This window comes from Notolepis coatsorum (assembly GCF_963971535.1).
Source record: "Notolepis coatsorum genome assembly, chromosome: 9".
Taxonomy (NCBI): Eukaryota; Metazoa; Chordata; class Actinopteri; order Aulopiformes; family Paralepididae; genus Notolepis; species Notolepis coatsorum.
Genome location: NC_140173.1, coordinates 58,834,665 through 58,853,898, shown reverse-complemented (window position 1 = coordinate 58,853,898; position 19,234 = coordinate 58,834,665). Strand labels below are relative to the sequence as shown.

General features: G+C 44.9%; 1 protein-coding gene across 1 annotated transcript in view; it reads left to right on the top strand.

Moving 5' to 3' along the window:
- Window positions 1-14,752: 14,752 nt before the first annotated feature.
- LOC311234636 (secreted frizzled-related protein 1-like) overlaps window positions 14,753-19,234 on the top strand; it is a gene marked incomplete at its 5' end in the record, with an annotated part of 44,557 nt that continues 40,075 nt past the window's right edge. The window contains one exon of the mRNA XM_084321883.1: window positions 14,753-14,900. Coding sequence (XP_084178009.1) covers window positions 14,753-14,900 — 148 coding nt within the window. The remainder of the gene's footprint in view (window positions 14,901-19,234) is intronic.

Here is a 19,234-nt window from a genome sequence, read left to right as displayed (position 1 = left end):
TACCATAACTACTTGCAAGAAACCAAGATTGAATAATTCAGTGCTAACTTTCAGTAAGACAGTTCTTCTCTCTTGGCAACGGCTTGGCAACAACCCGTCACCTGACTGGAGCTGATATTGATGTCGGTGAGTTGAAATACTTTGCGAGTATGTAGACTAGAAAGAATTCTGCCTCTAAACACCATGCTGCCAGAAAAACGATCCACTCTAAAGGAATAACTCACTTCACTACAGTGTGTGTGTGTGTGTGTGTGTGTGTGTGTGTGTGTGTGTGTGTGTGTGTGTGTGTGTGTGTGTGTGTGTGTGTGTGGTGTGTGTGTGTGTGTGTGGTGTGTGTGTGTGTGTGTGTGTGTGAGTGTGTGTGAGTGTGTGTGTGTGTGTGTGTGTGTGTGTGTGTGTGTGTGTGTGTGTGCATGTGTGTGTGTGTGTGGATGTGGATACATTGTCACGTCGTGACAGCAACAACACTTTCAAGGATGAATGAGTTCAGGGTGGCTGAGTGGCGCACTGGGCAAGGCGCTCGCCACTTACGCAGGATATGCTGGTAGCTCTCTGCGTTGCTACCGGCTTGGCCGGCCGTCATACTAACACAATTGGCAGTGTTAGAGGGTGGGAAAGCTGGTGGGTGGGGATTGGACGTTGTGGACAGCGACTCCTACAGGTCGGTTGGGTGACGCCGGTGCGGCGGAAACAGGAAGTATCGGGGGCAGTGTGAGCCTCCCACGCGTTACTCCTCAGCACTGAGAGTTCGAGCTGCTGCGGTGAAAAGATGCGACAGGCTGCCTTCTCGTGTACCGGAAGGGACACGTGATGCAAGGCTTCTATCCTCACTACAGCCGACCAGTGGGAGGCATAGTCTAGAAACGTTCAAGACAGGGGAGGGAAGAATTGGAAATACAAAATTGGGATGGGAGAAAAATAGAAAATGGGGAGAAAAAGTGGATACAAAAAAAAAGGATGAATGAGTTCCTGGAAGCCTTTGTTACTTTTGCATTTTGAAAGCAACTTCCTGCCGTGCCACTCAAACCGCTCGGTCGTTATCGGCTGCCATTGTAGGGCTCAAATATTGATAACGAGTTTATTTAGAACCACATAATCACGTTGGGAGACGTGTCGCTGGACTCCTGTGGCTCACCCAGCCAGCTAGAGAGGGTATGAAGAGGTACAGACGCAGCACTGAAAAAATCGAACCTCTTCTGCTGCTGCTCCTCTGCCACTGTAGAACTAGCACTCAGGTGTTATATTTCGGGGGCTGGTGGCTGAGTTGGCCCTGGCTCCCAAAGTGAACAAATGGGGGGTACTTAACTTAAGTGCTCCCCCAGGGAGGGGGTCGGGGGCTACTGCCCTCAGATCCCCAAGAACATTTTATATGGGCAGTCTGACTTGGGGTACTGCCCATATATTAGTGTTGCAATGCATGATAAGTAAACAGTGAAAAAAGCTAAGCAATCGGATGGAGCTGGGGCGTTTGGGACGAATAAAAATGGAAAATGGAAAAAGTCTCGCCAGTGATACACTGTGGGAGGCAGTGGAGGTGTGAAATCTGGCCCGGTCCAGAACAATAGGAGTCACAAAATCAGTTTGGCCCGTGGAGTGGTGGAGCAGCGGCAGAGGAGCAGCAGAGGTTCGATTTTTCAGTGGTGCATCTGTAACAGCACCTGAAGAGAAAGCCAGCTAGAGAGGGTAATCAGAGGTAACAGCACCTGAAGAGAAAGCCAGCTAGAGAGGGTAATCAGAGGTAACAGCACCTGAAGAGAAAGCCAGCTAGAGAGGGTAATCAGAGGTAACAGCACCTGAAGAGAAAGCCAGCTAGAGAGGGTAATCAGAGGTAACAGCACCTGAAGAGAAAGCCAGCTAGAGAGGGTAATCAGAGGTAACAGCACCTGAAGAGAAAGCCAGCTAGAGAGGGTAATCAGAGGTAACAGCACCTGAAGAGAAAGCCAGCTAGAGAGGGTATGAAGAGGTAACAGCACCTGAAGAGAAAGCCAGCTAGAGAGGGTAATCAGAGGTAACAGCACCTGAAGAGAAAGCCAGCTAGAGAGGGTAATCAGAGGTAACAGCACCTGAAGAGAAAGCCAGCTAGAGAGGGTATGAAGAGGTAACAGCGCCCAGGTCAACTAACCTCTGTCCCCTGCCCAGTCACCAGAGAGGTCTCCTCACACGTCGTCGCCCCCTCCCCCCCCCCCACGCTTGACGGATCCTGTCCCCCTGTTTGCATGGTACTGTAAACATCGCTCCACAGCCTCACTGGGCCTAATGAGGGACTCTGTGACCTGTACGCGAGAATCTGTGACTCAAGGACGCCTCTCTTACAGCTGGCCTTGCAAAGCGCCACTAATGAGAGCGCAGCATGTGATTTAAGCAACAGCTCAGCAGGAAGGGTACAACTCTGGCAGCTAAGTAACATTGTTCGTCATACATTTATGTTTATTAATGTGTGCCGCTGTCCCTGTTCAAATAAAGTTTAAACTGAAAACTGAAAACTGAAAACTTGGGTGCTGCAGTGTTGAGTGCATAGTAGTAAATACATTATTAGCATAGTAGGTAGTAATATAGACAAGGAAGATTATTTAGTAGGAAAGTGCATGATAGTATTTTTTTTGTTTTTTCCTTCATTTCAGATGTTTGATTGAAGAAGTGTGTTTTTAGGGGCGGCTAGGTGGGCAAGGCGCTCACCACCTATGCAGGAGACGCTGGGTTCGAGCCTAGCTCTCCGCATTGCTATCAGCTTGGCTAATACAATTGGCAGTATTAGGGGGTGGGAAGCTGATGGGTGGGGATCGGACGTGGTGGACAGCGACTCCTACAGATCGGTTGGTGCACCTGCACAGCAGAATCAGGAAGCGACGGGAGCGGCGTGCCCTCCAAACGCAGTCCCCGATGCGACTGCTGCCTCCTCGAGTACCGGAGGGGACACGTGATGTAAGGCTTAGTCCACATTGCAGCCGGCTTGTGGGAGGCATGGCCTAACAACGTTCGAGACAGGGGAGGGTAGAATTGGACGATACGAAATTGGGATGAGAGAAAAATAGAAAATAGGAACAAAGTGTGTATTTAGTCGACGACACAAAGTCGGGAGGAACCGGAATCTAACCGGGAAACTTCCGATGACCAGACGACCGCTCTACCTCTTGGGTACCACTACCGCCCATTACCTCCCACTGCATACTGAGGCAGGAGGATGGCGGAATTGTCCTCCTCTTCTACGATGTGAACTGCCGCTGTGCCCATTGAAGCCTTCCTGTCTCCCGCTGTGGACTGAGGAAATAGGTACAGTAGAATCAAACCGCGCGCGCGGGGGGGGGGGGGGGTTGATCGTGGATCGAGGCCTGGAAGAACTCTCCCGCTGTCATCTGAATCAATAATCAATAACAGTGGTGTAGTGGTTAACACTGTCGCCTCACAGCAAGAAGGTCCAGGGTTCGATTCCCGCTTGGGGACCAGGTTTCCATGATGCCAGGATCTCCCAGGCCTTTCTGTGTGGAGTTTGCAGGTTCTCCCCGTGCTCCGCAAGGGTTTCCCCCCCCCCCCCGATAAGATAAACCCAATGGAAAAACATGCACAACAGATCGCTAACGCTGTGGCGTCCTTGACGAAGACGGACAGGAGCACTTGGATTGGTCCCCGGGGCGTGGCTCACGTCGACGCCCTTTCTGCTCCCGGCTGCCCATGGGGGGAAGGACAACGGGATGGGAAAAGTGCAGAGAGACATTTCATCTGCGACTCAGTGCGTGTGTGTTCCTGTGGGTCGCCCATCTCGCGTGTGTGTGTTAAAAACTGCATGACAAATAAAGACTTCTAGTCTAACAATTATATATTATTATTATTATTATTATTATTATTATTATTATTATTATTATTATTATTATTATTATTATTATTATTATTATTATACAGAGCCGGTATGCCTCTCTGCATGTTGGCTACATGCGCTTCGGCTCATGTGAGGAGAATGGGCTGAGAATTGTGCCTGTGATCCTACACCCACGAATCCCTCGGGGTGAATACTATTTTAAGAAAAGTGGGATGGTTTTAGTCTGAAGGAATCAATGAAAAGGAACAGAGTTAGCTGGTCTTCGTGGCCATTATTATGGCATTATTATTATTATTATTATTATTATTATTATTATTATTATTATTATTATTATTATTATTATTATTATTATTATTATTATTATTATTATTATTATTATTATTATTATTATTATTATTATTATTATTATTTAGCATTTTTAGAATAGTGACAGTGGCTCAGTAGTCTAGGATGGCACCTTGCATGGTTGCCTCTGCTATCGGTGTGTGAATGTGCACAAGTGAATGGGTGAATAAGGAATAAAATTGTAAAGCGCTTTGGATAAAAGCGCTATATAAATGCACCATTTAATAGAGAGGCTATCTCAATGTTGACCTCAAGCTATACTGATAAGTCAAACAAATGGATCAGTATTGGAGGGATATGGTATTACGTAGTGTTGCCATCATAGTCATTCATGATTGATTATGTCGGTTTGATTAGTCGTGTATGCTTTTCTTCCCCCCATGCTGATTGAGTAATTAACTGGAGAATGATGAGCACTAGGGCTGCTCGATCGTCCCCTTTTTTGTCAGATAGTGCAAAGTTTAGTTTTATGTCATCTTGACTATTGCTCTGCGATGTGGTCCTCTGCTGCCAGTGGTGACCTCAGGAAGCTCCAGGTGGTCCAGAACAGGGCAGCACGGTTGGTACTGGGCTGCTCAGGTCTAATGTGAGCCGTATGCATGCCCGCCTCTCTTGGCTTAACGTTGAAAATAGAGTCTTTTAATATACTTGTGCTGTTCAAGTTGGTCATGAGCAGTAAAACTCCTGTTTTTATACATAATCAGATTGTTTTTAGTAATACTGTGCACGAGCATTACACTAGAGCAGTGGTTCCCAAACTGTGGTGCGCGCACCCATTGTGGTGCGCGAGCGCCCTCTAGGTGGTGCGTGACATGAAAAGGCTTATGGTGGTAAATAATTTTTTTTTCTTTCTTTTTTTACAATAAAATTTCATAAAAATCTTAGTCAAACCTTTAGTATTATGGATATTAAACATGCTGGCAGAGTACATGCATCCATGTTGTGGTGAACATTTTAATTAAATAAAGAAATTCCCTATCCATAGTCACCGTGGGAAGAGATAAAATAAAAAATAAAATCAGCAACAATTTTTTCTAACAGAAACCCATTGGGGGGTGCGTCAGCTAGGTCGGGAAGTGACAGGGGGTGCACGGCCAAAAAAGTTTGGGAACCCACTAGCAGTGGCGAATCCTTGTGGAAGCCAACGGAAGCCATGCCTCCCTATATTCATATCAATTCATATCAAATTATGAAATATGAAGAAAAAAAAAAAAAAAAAATATAATTTTTTTTAATATAGTTTACATTCTTTTTCATCTGTGCATCTGTGTTTTTTTTTTTTTTTTTTAATGTCTCCCTCTTCTCCTTCTCACTCCCTCTAACACACTGTCAGACTGTGCTCACTACTGCAGCTAGTATAGGAGAGAAGCAGTGGGTAGGTCTCTTTCTCCAGGCTTCCAGCATTATAGAGTGAGTCCAAACTCCAAATCCGATCCTAGCCAATCAGATTCGAGCTGACTGCCACTGTGCCACACCCTAAAAGTTTAAAACGGAGCTGGGAGGAAGACGTTCAGCATAATGTTCCACCTGGAGGCGGGGCAGGTCAGAAGTTCACGTTTCCACCTGACTACCTAACGTGACATCCCATTAGTACTGAAGACCAGCGCAGAGCACACCACTGTGGATATTATGATTTAACAAATCTATCTGGCAAGAGGAGGACCACATTATTGACCAGGTAAGAACTGAGCAGCCTGACTAAGGACTAACTAACGTTATCAGGCAAGCTTGTATACCCTTTCATGACTGCAATGCAAGCCAGGGGCTGGAATACGCAGTAATTTATTCCTCCGTAGTAGCCAGGTTAATGTGCACCATCAAGCACTGCTTAAAAGCTAGCGGTGGGTCCAAAATATATCGGATATAAATGTCAAAGGTACCCAGCGTTCCATTAGGGTTTCACACACAGATGCGGCGGGGTTTGAAAGCTCGGCGTTGCTAATAAACATTTTAAATCATTTTTATAAACGAGTAAAACTGAGGCTGAAATGACTGCTTCCGCATTTTACAGTAGGAGCGCTCTGATGGCTGGGCGCGCGGCGCAACAGACACGTGAATGAATGAATGAATGAATGAATGAGAACTTTATTTAACAGATTGCAGAATGGGTACAATACAGTACGGCTCAATACACACAATTGTTAAGGGGATGCAGACCAGAGAAATACGTTTGTCTTGTCACGTTTGTCTAATAGACAGTCATATTCTCTCCCGGTGTTCTGCGGAATCCTACTCCCGAGTCCCTCCTCGAAAACAACACCGGCCGTATGTATATTTCTCTCCCACCCACCCACCCCCTCCTAATGTACAGTCCCCTCCCCATCATATGTATATACTCTGTCAGGATCTAGGGGTAACAGTACTGTATATTTGATGTCATGATGTCTTGTATGTCATAAATGTCACTAGTATGAATTGAAAATGGGGGACCCTGATGTAAACAAGACAAACGTCTTTCTCTGGTCTGCATCCCCTTATACAATTGTGTGTATTGAGCCGTACTGTATTGTACCCATTCTGCAATCTGTTAAGAAAGTTTGACTGGCCGCCGAGCCATACTGTAGTGTACATGGTGACTACTTGACTTAAAAAAAAAATTATAAAAAAAAAAAAAAAATTAATAAAAATATTTAATAAATTTTTTTTAATAAATTTTTTTGGCTTCCCCTGTTATTTTACCCACGCGACGCCACTGCCCACTAGAGGTTCCAGTAGTGGGCAGGTTGAATTGCCAGGTCCTAATAATAACGCTTTAAGGAGATCTTTTATTTTTAGAGCATTAACTCTTTGGAATAACCTGCCTCAAAACCTCTGCTGCATTTACAGTAGATTCACTTTTTAAAATAATCTTAAATAGTTTTTAAATTGTTTTTAACACTGTAAAGTAATCTTTTGTTGTTTTACACTAATGTAATTTTAGCTATCTTAATTGTTACAGTAGTTTCATTATGCATTGTGTATACTGACTTTTAATAATTTTGTTTTTGCAATAATAATTGTTTTTGTATGTTTTTTTGTGTGTGGACCCCAGGAAGACTAGCTGGTTGCTATGGCACCAGCTAATGGGGATACCGAATAAAATCAAAATCAAAGATTATGGAAAACATTATAATCAGGATTATTTTGTTTGATATTGAAATGATGATTATTACACACAAGACTACTCATTTATTTGACCTTTCTTCTCGATCAAAGGCTGCCTTTCTGTCATGTCCTACAAGTTACCAAAGACGCTTCAGAATAACACGCCATGGCTCCCTCCCCTCCCTCTCAACACCAGCTGAAACTACTGTTTGGGCTTGAGGGGGAGGGGGGATGGGACACATTGCTGTGAAGGAAGGGTGCGCTGCATTTACAACACAAGACAAAATGAGAGAAACAAGACATGCGGCACAATAATAATTGAATCTCAATTATCTTGTTTTCATGATCGTGGGAGGCCAAGATCGTAATTGAAATTGAAACGTGATTAATTGCCCAGTCCTAATAAGCACATCACTAGATTTAAAGAGGTCCTTCTGCGTTACTGCATGTGAAAAACAACAATTAATTACATATTGTTTCTAAATCAATTAATCAATTAGTCGACAAATCCTATAAGTATTAGAGGACTAAGAATGTCTTCCGTGGAGGACAGTCCTATAGATGTAGCCCTGTTGCATGTTGTTCCTGACCTCACCTGCATGTCCTTCTTGTCTCTCTTCACTGTATCTGACCTGAGATCAGTCCCTCCCCACAACATTATACATTATAATTAGGGCTGTCAGTTTATCGCGTTCATTCGATTAATTAATTACACAGCAAATTATCGCATATATTTTTTTTATCTCATTCATTCCATAAGAACGTAGAATACACATTTACAGACTTTTTTTAATATGGTCCATTTGCACGTTCTTGGTATCTGATTCTAGGGACATCTATGGATCTCAGGGAATGTATTCCCAGTGTCAGAAATACTGTGTCTGTTGCTAGGCTTGAGTAAATTGTAATGAACCAAATGAGAATATCAATTAAATTGTTTTATCTTTGACTGTGAATAACACCATGCTAAAATTGACCAGACCTGAAAAATCTAAGCAAATTAATAAATGGAAGATGATTAAACAGAAGGTTTTGTAGATACAGTACTGAATTATGCCATCCGGACACATGCAATTTGAAATATGCTTATATCAGGCATAAAATGGTTATGCAATTAAAATGTGATTAATTAATTACAAATCCTGTAATTAATTAGATACATTTTTTTTATCGCCTGACAGCACTAATTATAATCATTACATTATACATTATAACATTATAATCTGGTCCGCCAAAGAGTGTCCGTTCCAGAGAGTGATAAGATATTCTGTTTGCTCTATTTTAACATAATTAAATTATTGTTGAGGAATGATTTTGAAAGCACTTGATCAAAGAAAAAAGAAATACAAAAATCAGTTTGATCAAGAAAACGTATACAACTATTGGTCCTTATGAGCATAACGCTGCTGTCGGGACAAAACCTCATAACTCCATTTTTTGAATTTTTTTTTTATTATATAAATCAACTCCGTAGATCATCCTCCATATGTGTGTGTGGGTTTTACAAAGTTTAAACAATGGGAAAGCATTAAACCGATCATCTGTCTAAATCTCTTAACTCTATTCACCCTCAAATCTGTGTTAGTTTTTTTCATCTGCTGAAAAGTTGGGTTTTTGAAGTTATGAGGTTTTATCCCGACAGCAGCGATAATAAGAATATAAGCCTGTGAAATCACAAAACAAATCTGTTTCAGGGGAGGCTTGCAAGGCTAATTATGTCCACCCTTAAAAGATAACATTGGAATTAGCGACGGGCAAAACTCCCAACATTGCTGTTGGATAACTCCCAACTCTGTCGCAAAGACAGTGGGTCTCATTCTCGAACGAAGTTACGACAAAATATTTCGTCTTAGCCAGATTTCGGCCTATTTAAGACATATTAGGGCTGGGAGTGGGAGTCTTCAAATTTTCCTGAGATCTTATTTGAGAGCAGATCTAAGAGTGCTGAGGAGCACACTTAAATATGCTCTCAGCCCACGATCAAATCTCATGATTGATTGACTAATTTAAAATGTTATTATAACTTGACAGACTGTGTTCTCATAGTGATTCCTTCACGTCAACGCTACAGGCCTCCTTGGAATTAATTACTTAATCATAATTAAAATAAATATGACATTATTTGTACGATAAGAAATTACGAATTTGATGTCGGAAAAATAAATAATATGGATTCATCTGATCACAGGGCAGCTGGATTAACCATATCTGAACCAGCTATTTTGGACAAATAATTACTCAGATATTCAAACACAATTATGCAATTATTGTGAAATGATTGAAAATAATAATAATTTAATGCCTTCTGTGGAATTTGTATTTCTTATTTGTTACACATCTGTTTTAATGATTAATTATATACATTTGAAAGAATGCAGGTCAACATGCAATGTATCCCATTGATTGGTATACAATGGGACAGACCTTTGTTTGATTGATTGATTGAAAACTGTATTAACAGATTGCAGAATGGGTACAGTACTGTCACGATGGGGTTAGGTAGAATGCAATAATACAGAAAGGGAAAGAATGGAGGAGGCAGAGGCGAGGAGTGAAGCTTGGAGAAGGGTGTTTACTGTAGAATCCAGTGCAATACAGGGAAAATACAGAAACTAAATAACAAACATCACAATACAAAACAACAAACACTAAGACTTACTAGAGGGAGAACGATGCGACACGACGTGGAGGAACAGGGGGTAACTGGAGGAATGTCGCCACACAGAAGGGAGGACAGACAGAACCCTATATACCCCAACTAATTAACAATTAAGAACACCTGGCCAACACAGAATCACAAACAACCCCTAGACAATAAGCAAAGAACAAATAAACACAACTAAACACAAAGGCAACTCCTAACAACCCAACACAGTGCATGACATCACACCAGGGAAGGGAAAGACAATGACAGCACACACCAGGACACCACATTGATTACACAATTAATTATTGTTAATACAGTGGTCAAGATATTTGTCATTGTAGCGTGCACCAATTGTTTGTGACCACTAGAGGGTGGTAGGGCGCCAATATCAGGCCGAGGGCCAATGTCAGATGTAGGGCATTGCCCAAAGTTAGGTGGAGGGTACTGCCCACTGTCAGGTGGAGAGCACTGCTCAAAGTTACCATCCTGACCCGTCCAACCATGACCGGGCCTAGGATCCTGACAGTACCTCCCCCTCAACGGGGGGCTTCCAGACCACCGAAGACAACGTCCATAGCCAGGCGAGGGAGGAAGCTGGAACCCCGGAGAGGATCCAGGGAGGAGACCCGAAGACCAGGGGCCGGGAGGCCGAGCGAAAACCCCAGGAGGGGCATAGCAGCCAGGGGGGTAGAAAACGGGCGCAGATGCCCGGAGAGGGGGGGTGGGGACGGAACAGAGGCCCGGGGAGGAGGACTGGACCTGGGAACAGAGGTCCGACGAGGGGGGGTGGGGATGGGCACCGAGACCCGGGGAGGGGGGCAGAACCTGAGAACCGAGGCCCGACGAGGGGGGGTGGGTACAGGTGTAGAAGCCCGGGAAGGGGAGCTGGACCCTGGAGCAGGATCCCGGGCGAGAGACCCTCCAGCCGCCGGACTCGGGGCCGGTTCAGGAGAGCCGGACCGGAGGTGCGGCGGCGACGACCCCTGGAGCAGGATCCCACGCAGACCACGGCGAAGACCACGGCGAAGACCCCGGCGAGGACCCCGGCGAGGACCAGGACGCTGATCACGGCGCAGAGCTGGACCAGACGGGGAGCCAGGATCCGTCGAAGAGCCGGGAGCCGGCACGGCAGCCGGACCAGGTGTAGGGGCCGGGCATGGCGTGGAGACCGGATCGGTCGCGGCGGCGAGGCGTGGTGTAGGATCCGGGGATGAGGAGCCAGGACCCAGAGCAGAGGCTGGACTGGGCGTGGAAGCTGGACCAGCTGTGGAGGCCTTACTAACCATACTAGCCTCGGGGGCTAGGCTAACTGTGGGCCCTGGACTCACTGTGGGAACTGTGCTAGCTGAGAATGCCTGGCTAGCTGCCGAGGCTAAGCTAACAGTCGGGGAGAGCCTAGCAGCTCCTGTCCTAATAGCCCTCCTAGGCCTGCTAGCTGCAGAGACCTGACTAGCTTGGGACATCTGGTCCGTCTCAGCTACCAGGCTCACCCTGAACCTGGAGCCTAGGGTGGCAGTGGGCGTCTGGTTAGCTACTGTAGCGGGGCTAACAGGCGGAGCTAGGTTAGCTGGGAGTGGCTGGTTAGCTATTGACACGAAGCTAACGGGCGGAGCTAGGTTAGCTGGGAGTGGCTGGTTAGCTATTGACACGAAGCTAACGGGCGGAGCTAGGTTAGCTGGGAGTGGCTGGTTAGCTATTGACACGAAGCTAACGGGCGGAGCTATGTTAGCTGGGAGTGCCTGGCTAGCTTGGGACATCTGGTCCGTCTCCGGTACTAGGCTCACCCTGAACCTGGAGCCTAGTCTGGCAGTGGAGACTGTGCTAGCTGGAGACATCTGGTCTGTCTCAGATACTAGGCTCACCCTGAACCTGGAGCCTAGTCTGGCAGTGGAGACTGTGCTAGCTGGAAACGGCCGGTTAGCTATTGACACGAAGCTAACGGGCGGAGCTAGGTTAGCTGGGAGTGACTGGTTAGCCCTTGACACAAGGCTAACCGGCGGAGCTATGTTAGCTGTGGACGTCTGGTTAGCTGTATGAGCGGAGCTAACGGGTAGAGCTGTACCAACTGGGGACGTCTGGCCATCTATAGTGGCGGAGCTAACAGGCGGAGCTGTGCTAACTGGAGACGACCGGTTAGCTATTGGCACGAAGCTAACGGTCGGAGCTATGTTGGCTGTAGACGACAGATCGGCGATGGACATCCGAGCAGCCTCAGCGGCTGTGGGAGGATCTAGGCTGACCGTAAGCCTGAGAACAGTCGGCAGGCTAGCTACCCTAGCCTCCGACTTGTGCTTCTCCATGAGGCCAGCAACATGTTCAGCCATCTCCCACATCGCTGGCTCCAGTGTCGGATTCTCCATGGCGACCTGGTCGATCTCCCGGAGCAGGAACCCCCACTTGGCCGGTGAGTAATGCTTCATGTCAGTCTCACCGGCCATCAGGCTCAGGACGACCCGAATGGTATCGCTTGCCCTTTCTGCTGTATTCATTATTGGTGGCGACATTCTGTCACGATGGGGTTAGGTAGAATGCAATAATACAGAAAGGGAAAGAATGGAGGAGGCAGAGGCGAGGAGTGAAGCTTGGAGAAGGGTGTTTACTGTAGAATCCAGTGCAATACAGGGAAAATACAGAAACTAAATAACAAACATCACAATACAAAACAACAAACACTAAGACTTACTAGAGGGAGAACGATGCGACACGACATGGAGGAACAGGGGGTAACTGGAGGAATGTCGCCACACAGAAGGGAGGACAGACAGAACCCTATATACCCCAACTAATTAACAATTAAGAACACCTGGCCAACACAGAATCACAAACAACCCCTAGACAATAAGCAAAGAACAAATAAACACAACTAAACACAAAGGCAACTCCTAACAACCCAACACAGTGCATGACATCACACCAGGGAAGGGAAAGACAATGACAGCACACACCAGGACACCACATTGATTACACAATTAATTATTGTTAATACAGTGGTCAAGATATTTGTCATTGTAGCGTGCACCAATTGTTTGTGACCACTAGAGGGTGGTAGGGCGCCAATATCAGGCCGAGGGCCAATGTCAGATGTAGGGCATTGCCCAAAGTTAGGTGGAGGGTACTGCCCACTGTCAGGTGGAGAGCACTGCTCAAAGTTACCATCCTGACCCGTCCAACCATGACCGGGCCTAGGATCCTGACACAGTACAGTACAGCTCAATTACATAAGGGGATGCAGACCAGAGAAAGAATTTCGTCTTGTTTACATCAGGGTCCCCCATTTTCAATTCATCATAACATATATGACACACATGACACAGATAGACAGTACTGCTACATCTATACATTTATGACATACCAGATTTGCAAATACAGTACTGTTTGTGATACAAAAAGAGTCCAGAAAAGAGAGTACATTTGACGTAGAAACTGTTGGAGGAGGTTGGGTAGGGATGGGTGGGGGATAGACTTACACTGTACAAGCAAAACTGTACATTGGAATATTGACAAAACCATACTTGGTCATTTACTGTACATTGGAGGGGGTTGATATAGCTATAAACCTGCATTCCTTCGAATATATCATTAATCAATTAAACTTATATTGAAATACACTATATAGCCTATACACTACACTGTAACAGTGAAATGACAGTGGATAAATAAATAAGAACTAAAGCTAATCGGTGGAAATATACTGCATTAATATTCCATAACAAGTCTTGTGTGCGCCTACGAATGAACAGTAGCCTATAGGCTTATGGAATAATAAACCATACTGCGTTCATTCATTACGCCCGCCGTAGGTTATATATATTATATGTCATTCATTCATTCATATACAGTACTGCGCGCGCGCGTGTGTGTGTCTGTGTGTGCACGCGCGCTGCGGCAGGTGTGTACCGCGAGCTGTATATGATGCCAATACATTAATCTAATCTAGTTTTGATGGGCGCAAGCGTGATTACGAAACCTAGCCGCATTTCTCGGAGACGCTCTCTGATTGGCACTGACTGACGCTAGGTTTCGTAATCACGCGGCTCGCAAAGCACTTCCGCCATTCCATTTCACACAGCTGCGTCACCAGTTGCCTTATAAGGAACTATGGAGGCGGTGTTTTGTATGCAAATGAGCTGAACGGGAACGCGCTTTGGAGTTTACGACAGAATGCCATTCTCCAAGCAGATATCAGATCATATAATTTCTGCGACCGTTTCAGCCACTTAAGACATATCTCCAGCACGTTCAGGACTCAGAGTGTACTTGTCATAGATTATGTCTCAGTGGTTCCAAGATAAGTCTTCCAGAATATATCTTTGGAAAATTTTCGGGAATGAGACCCAGTGATCTGCACTCTGAGGTCATATGTGTTTTTTTTATTTCTTTATATAGAAGTTATAGTCAAAGGTCATTTTAGGCCAATTGTGACAGACCTACAGTACACTCGAGAGGAGAAGCTTGCTTTGAAAGCCATGGTGGTGGGGGTAATATCAGCCTTTTACATCATGATCTTGTTGTGTCCTTAATTTGTCTTCTCTTTTTTCTATGGATTTTCTGTTGCCATAAGTATACATCCACGCATAACCTATAGCGCACCACTTTGAAAGGCACACACCAATTGAAGCACAAAGCATATGCTCAAATGTGTGAGGCAAAAGCAAGCATGACTGGAATGCATACAACTAAATAGCTGGTCATAGACTACAGGAGAGGGGAGAGAAACTGGACCCCATCACCATCGACGGGGCTGCAGTGGAGAGAGTCAGCAACTTTACGTTTCTCTGTGTCCACATCACCGACAAACTCACCTGGGACGTCCACACAAATCATGTGGTAAAGAAGGCCTCAGGAGGCTTAAGAAGTTTGGCATGACACCCAAGATCCTGACGCCGTTCTACAGAGGGACAACAGAGAGCGTCCTGACGGGGTGCATGACCGCCTGGAGGGGGAACTGCACCGACCTCAACCTCAGAGCGCTGAGCAGAGTCATGAGGACAGCCCAAAAGATCTATGGATGTGAGCTTCGCTCCCTCCAGCAAATATGAGAGCCGGTGCATTAAAAAAGCCTGGAAAATGATCAAGGACCTTAATCACCCCAACCATGGACTGTTCCAGCTAATGCGGTCTGGAAAGTGCTACCGCAGCCACACAGCCAGAACCAACAGTTTTTCCCCCCAAGCCATCTGACTCGTCAACAGAGCCCATTGACGCCCCCTAATCCCCCCCTATATAACAATTTTATTTTATATCGTATAATATATACATCCTGATCTGCACTGAACACTTTTTAGAACTGTGTATAGGAATCTTTATTTTTGTCATCTCATTTTAAATGTATTGTATTGCAAGAGGCTGCGGTCTCGACTCCCGGAGTCAGCATTGCCTTGCGGCTTGGGTCGGTCGTCGTACTAACTCGTTTGACTGAGTTAGGGGGAGGGAAGTCGTGGGTGGTAATCAGGCGTTGTGGACAGCGACGCCTACAGGTCAGGTCTGGGCGCCTGCTCAGCGAAAGGCAGGAAATGGTGAAGGCATGTGTGACCTCCCACGCGTTACACTTCACCAATGAGATTCCTCGCTGCCAGGTGAGAAGAGAGCCGCTGGCTGTCTCCACATGTGTCGGAGGAAGCATGTGGTGGACTTCAGGGTTCCCTTGTACCGACCAGTAGGGGGAAGATGCGCACAACAACCAGGTAGGGGAGGGGGGGAATTGGCATAACGACTAAATTGGGATGGGCAGAAAAATAGAAAAATCAGGCGGAGAAAAATAAGGATTAAAAAAAATAAAAAGTGTATTGTATTGCTCTGCACACCCTTTAGAACTGTATATAGCCTAGTAATCTTTATTTTAGTCATCTTATTTTATTCTATGCTAAATTTATTGTATTTTTATTATTGGAAGCTGGTATGGTCGAGGGACCACAATAAATAGAATTTCACTCTTCTTGCTGTGAAGTACTGAAATAGGTGACAGTAAAGGAATCTGAATCTGAATCTGAAAACGCACATGTCCTTCTCCACGGACAGCTGCTGGATTTTATGCTTTACATGTGAAGAGCAGGCCAGATAGAGGGTAATCAGAGGTAACAGCACCTGACGAGCAAGCCAGCTAGAAGGTATGGAGAGAGGTAACAGCTCCTGAAGCTGCGATCACATTGATTGCTTGAATGTGTTGCTTTGCTTGAGTCCGTTCATTTCGAATGAGAGAATCGGTTACCAATGCGTCGTTGCATTGCCGATGTGTTGCGTTGCATTTCAGGTGTCGCATACGTTGGATTTATCCTACTTTTGAGTTGAAACGGATGTGTCAAACGGATGAACTAAACTGTCATTGTTTGCTATCTTTTCCTGTGTTGTCATGATGATCAATGTTGCCAAGAAAAAATACATTGAGTTCTACCAAGCAGCAACGTTTTTAGCTGGAGCAGAATCGATTGATTGATACGAGTGTAATGGTTTATGTTGAGTTTTCATCACAGGGATAATAACCCAAATCTAAATGACAATTTCCGTCAGGAACGACAACACATTAGGTCAATAACCAACTCTTGACCCGTTTCTGTTGGAAATATGGGATCCTTGCATTAGACTCTGCGTGTACTTTGCATTGCAACAATAAAAACGCTATAAGCAATCATTGGGCCTCATTCATGAAGCGATATAAGAACAGATTTTGTTCTTAACTAGCATTTCCTCTTATTTTGTTCTTACCTGGGATTCAGCTATGTTTTCTTATTGTTGCTTTTCGCTCAGGCAAGCCCAAATTCTAAGAGTGGTCGAGAGCACTCTTACCCAGATGAGAAACATTTAAAAAAGCCTACCATTCCTAATACTAATAATACATCAGATTTATATAGCGCTTTTCCTAATGCTCAATGACACTTTACAAAACAAACAATACAATGTGAGAGAGGAAGGAGTTCATGGGTTGAAAGCAAACCATTGGTCAATTGCCCCCAAATATTATTGCGTGCAGTCTTCTTCTGAAATAGATTATATATTGCTGTTAGAACAGTTAGATGCTGGCTGCCCAGGCGTACGCAAATAACGCATATTTACAACATCTCCTCTCCCTCCTCTCTTCTCTTCTCTGCTCCTACAAGTTCTGAGCGAATTCTGGGTTTTAGCCACAGGGAACTTTCAGAGAGAGATGACAGGTGACAGATCCAGTATTTCCCAACCTACTGCGCGATTGGTTCTTGACAAGATTTATTTTGCACTATACAGTATGCGGTATACGCAGTACTCGAGTTGAGGGGGGATGGGGGGGATGGCATCCCCCCTGAAATAAAAACGGTCAATATCATCCCCCTTCTAAAACGGCCATCCCCCCTTCCCATCCCTTCCATCAAAGTACGCCCGCCCGCCAGCACGTCAAACCTGAATGAATTATTCATAAAAGTTCAAGTTGCAATTTCTTTCTTCACCTCAGGGTGGCAGCACCTTCTCTAGCAATAGCTGTCTCCACGTGACCCCCATACTATGTCCGGAATGCTGGCAAGGAATGCTGCGCGCCAACCGTACAACTGCGCACGTAATACTGGATTACAACTCATTTCATCAGCGAGGCCATGTATCCTGCAATAATAGCCATGGCGAATGCACCTAAAAAAAGAAAAGTTGATGAAGAGGGCCACCGCTTCCAGGAGCGATAGAAATTAGAATGTTTTTTCACTAAATACAGAAGCATGTGTGTGTGCCTAATTTGCGAACAGAGCGTTGCCGTTCAAAGGAAAACTGCACCAAAGCAAGCTATGAAGTGGCGATGTTAATGGCAAAACAGTGCAAACCTTTTACAGAAGGCGAGTTTATTGAAGACTGATGAAGGCAGTGGATAGCATTTGCCCCGAAAGGAAGCAAGAGTTTGCTAATATGTGTCGTGCTCGAAACACCGTGGCCAGGAGCGTTGAAGAATTATCAGCGGACATTAAAGGAGTTAGCCCATGTTCCAGGAGCCAGATTCTGACTTTTGCCGACATTTGGATAAAAGGTAAATACCCAGAAATGCGAACATTTGCAAAGATAATGCTGAGCTTGTTCAGCTCTACATATAATCTGTGAGCAGACATTCTCTGTTATGAACTTGAACAAGAGTCATGTGAGGTCCAGAGTCAAGACTGACTCCCACCTGCTCGATATTTTACGCATCTCAACCACTGCTCTCAAACCAGACCGTGCATGTGTGTACTGCAGTCCAGATCTCAGTTTCACCACTCTCATTCGTTTCAGCAGTGATGCGTTGCTCATGGGACGGGGTGCACCAAAGTTGTGTGAGCAGAAGCACGTGCAGGGATGTGCACGCGCGTGCACACAGGAATGCGCTGCACTCGACTGATGCGCCAACTCGCAGTACCCACCTGGCTACTTTGCATATCAATAGCGCTGGTCGTCAGGTGTTACATTCCATTCGTAGAGGCAATTAGGCACTCTCTTTAGTCTGTCCTTATGCAAGGGAACATTTATGCGCATGCGCGGGAGCGCACGCATGCGCGGGAGCGCACGCACGCGACCGGGAGCGTGCATGCACGTGGTGTCATTAGCGTGCGTGCAACCAGTGTTGATATGAGGAACGCAACACTGAGTTTCAGTAAGTTGCTTGTATCTTGTCTTGCTCATTTGAAAAGGAAAAAAGTATATTGTCATTGCACTGTAAATCTTGTAATCCAGTGGCTGTGGCTTTGTTGTGTTTAAACAGTATGTGACATTTTTACATTTAAGTTTGACATATTTAGGACATTTGCTGAAATACAGTTGTTCTTAATTTTCTCACTTGCTACGTGAGAGTTATTAGGTTCTCAATTGTGGCTGTGTCTGACAAAAGTTAACAATAAATAATGTTATTAGGAATAAATGTGCCTCCTGCGTGAACTGTGCATAGCTGAATAGACTGTATTTTAACTTCGGTCATATGGTGGTACTTGGTGTGCTGGTGTACTTGGTGTAAAAAGTTTGAGAACCACTGCTCTAGACATAAGCAATGAATGAGTTTAAAGCTAAGCTACGTTTTCTCTCTTGTTAGAAGAGGGATCACTTCATCAGTTAGATTTGATTTGATCTTTATTTATCTCGAACATTTTCAACCATAAACACACACATTTGTAATAACAAAAAAAACGAAAACGAAATAAAATACAAGTTTCAAGTTTCTTTAATAGTTGTCATACAGAAGTACAGAATACTTCATACAAAATGCTTCTTACTGTTGCGCTCCAGAGACTGTGCTAGACAAGATAGTATCAAATAACATAGTATAGCATGTAATTTAGAAGAAGAAAATGAGGTCACAGTGTTCGGTATAGACATATGTACAATGTTCTGAGTTACCATATAATATACAATACTATGCAGTGTAC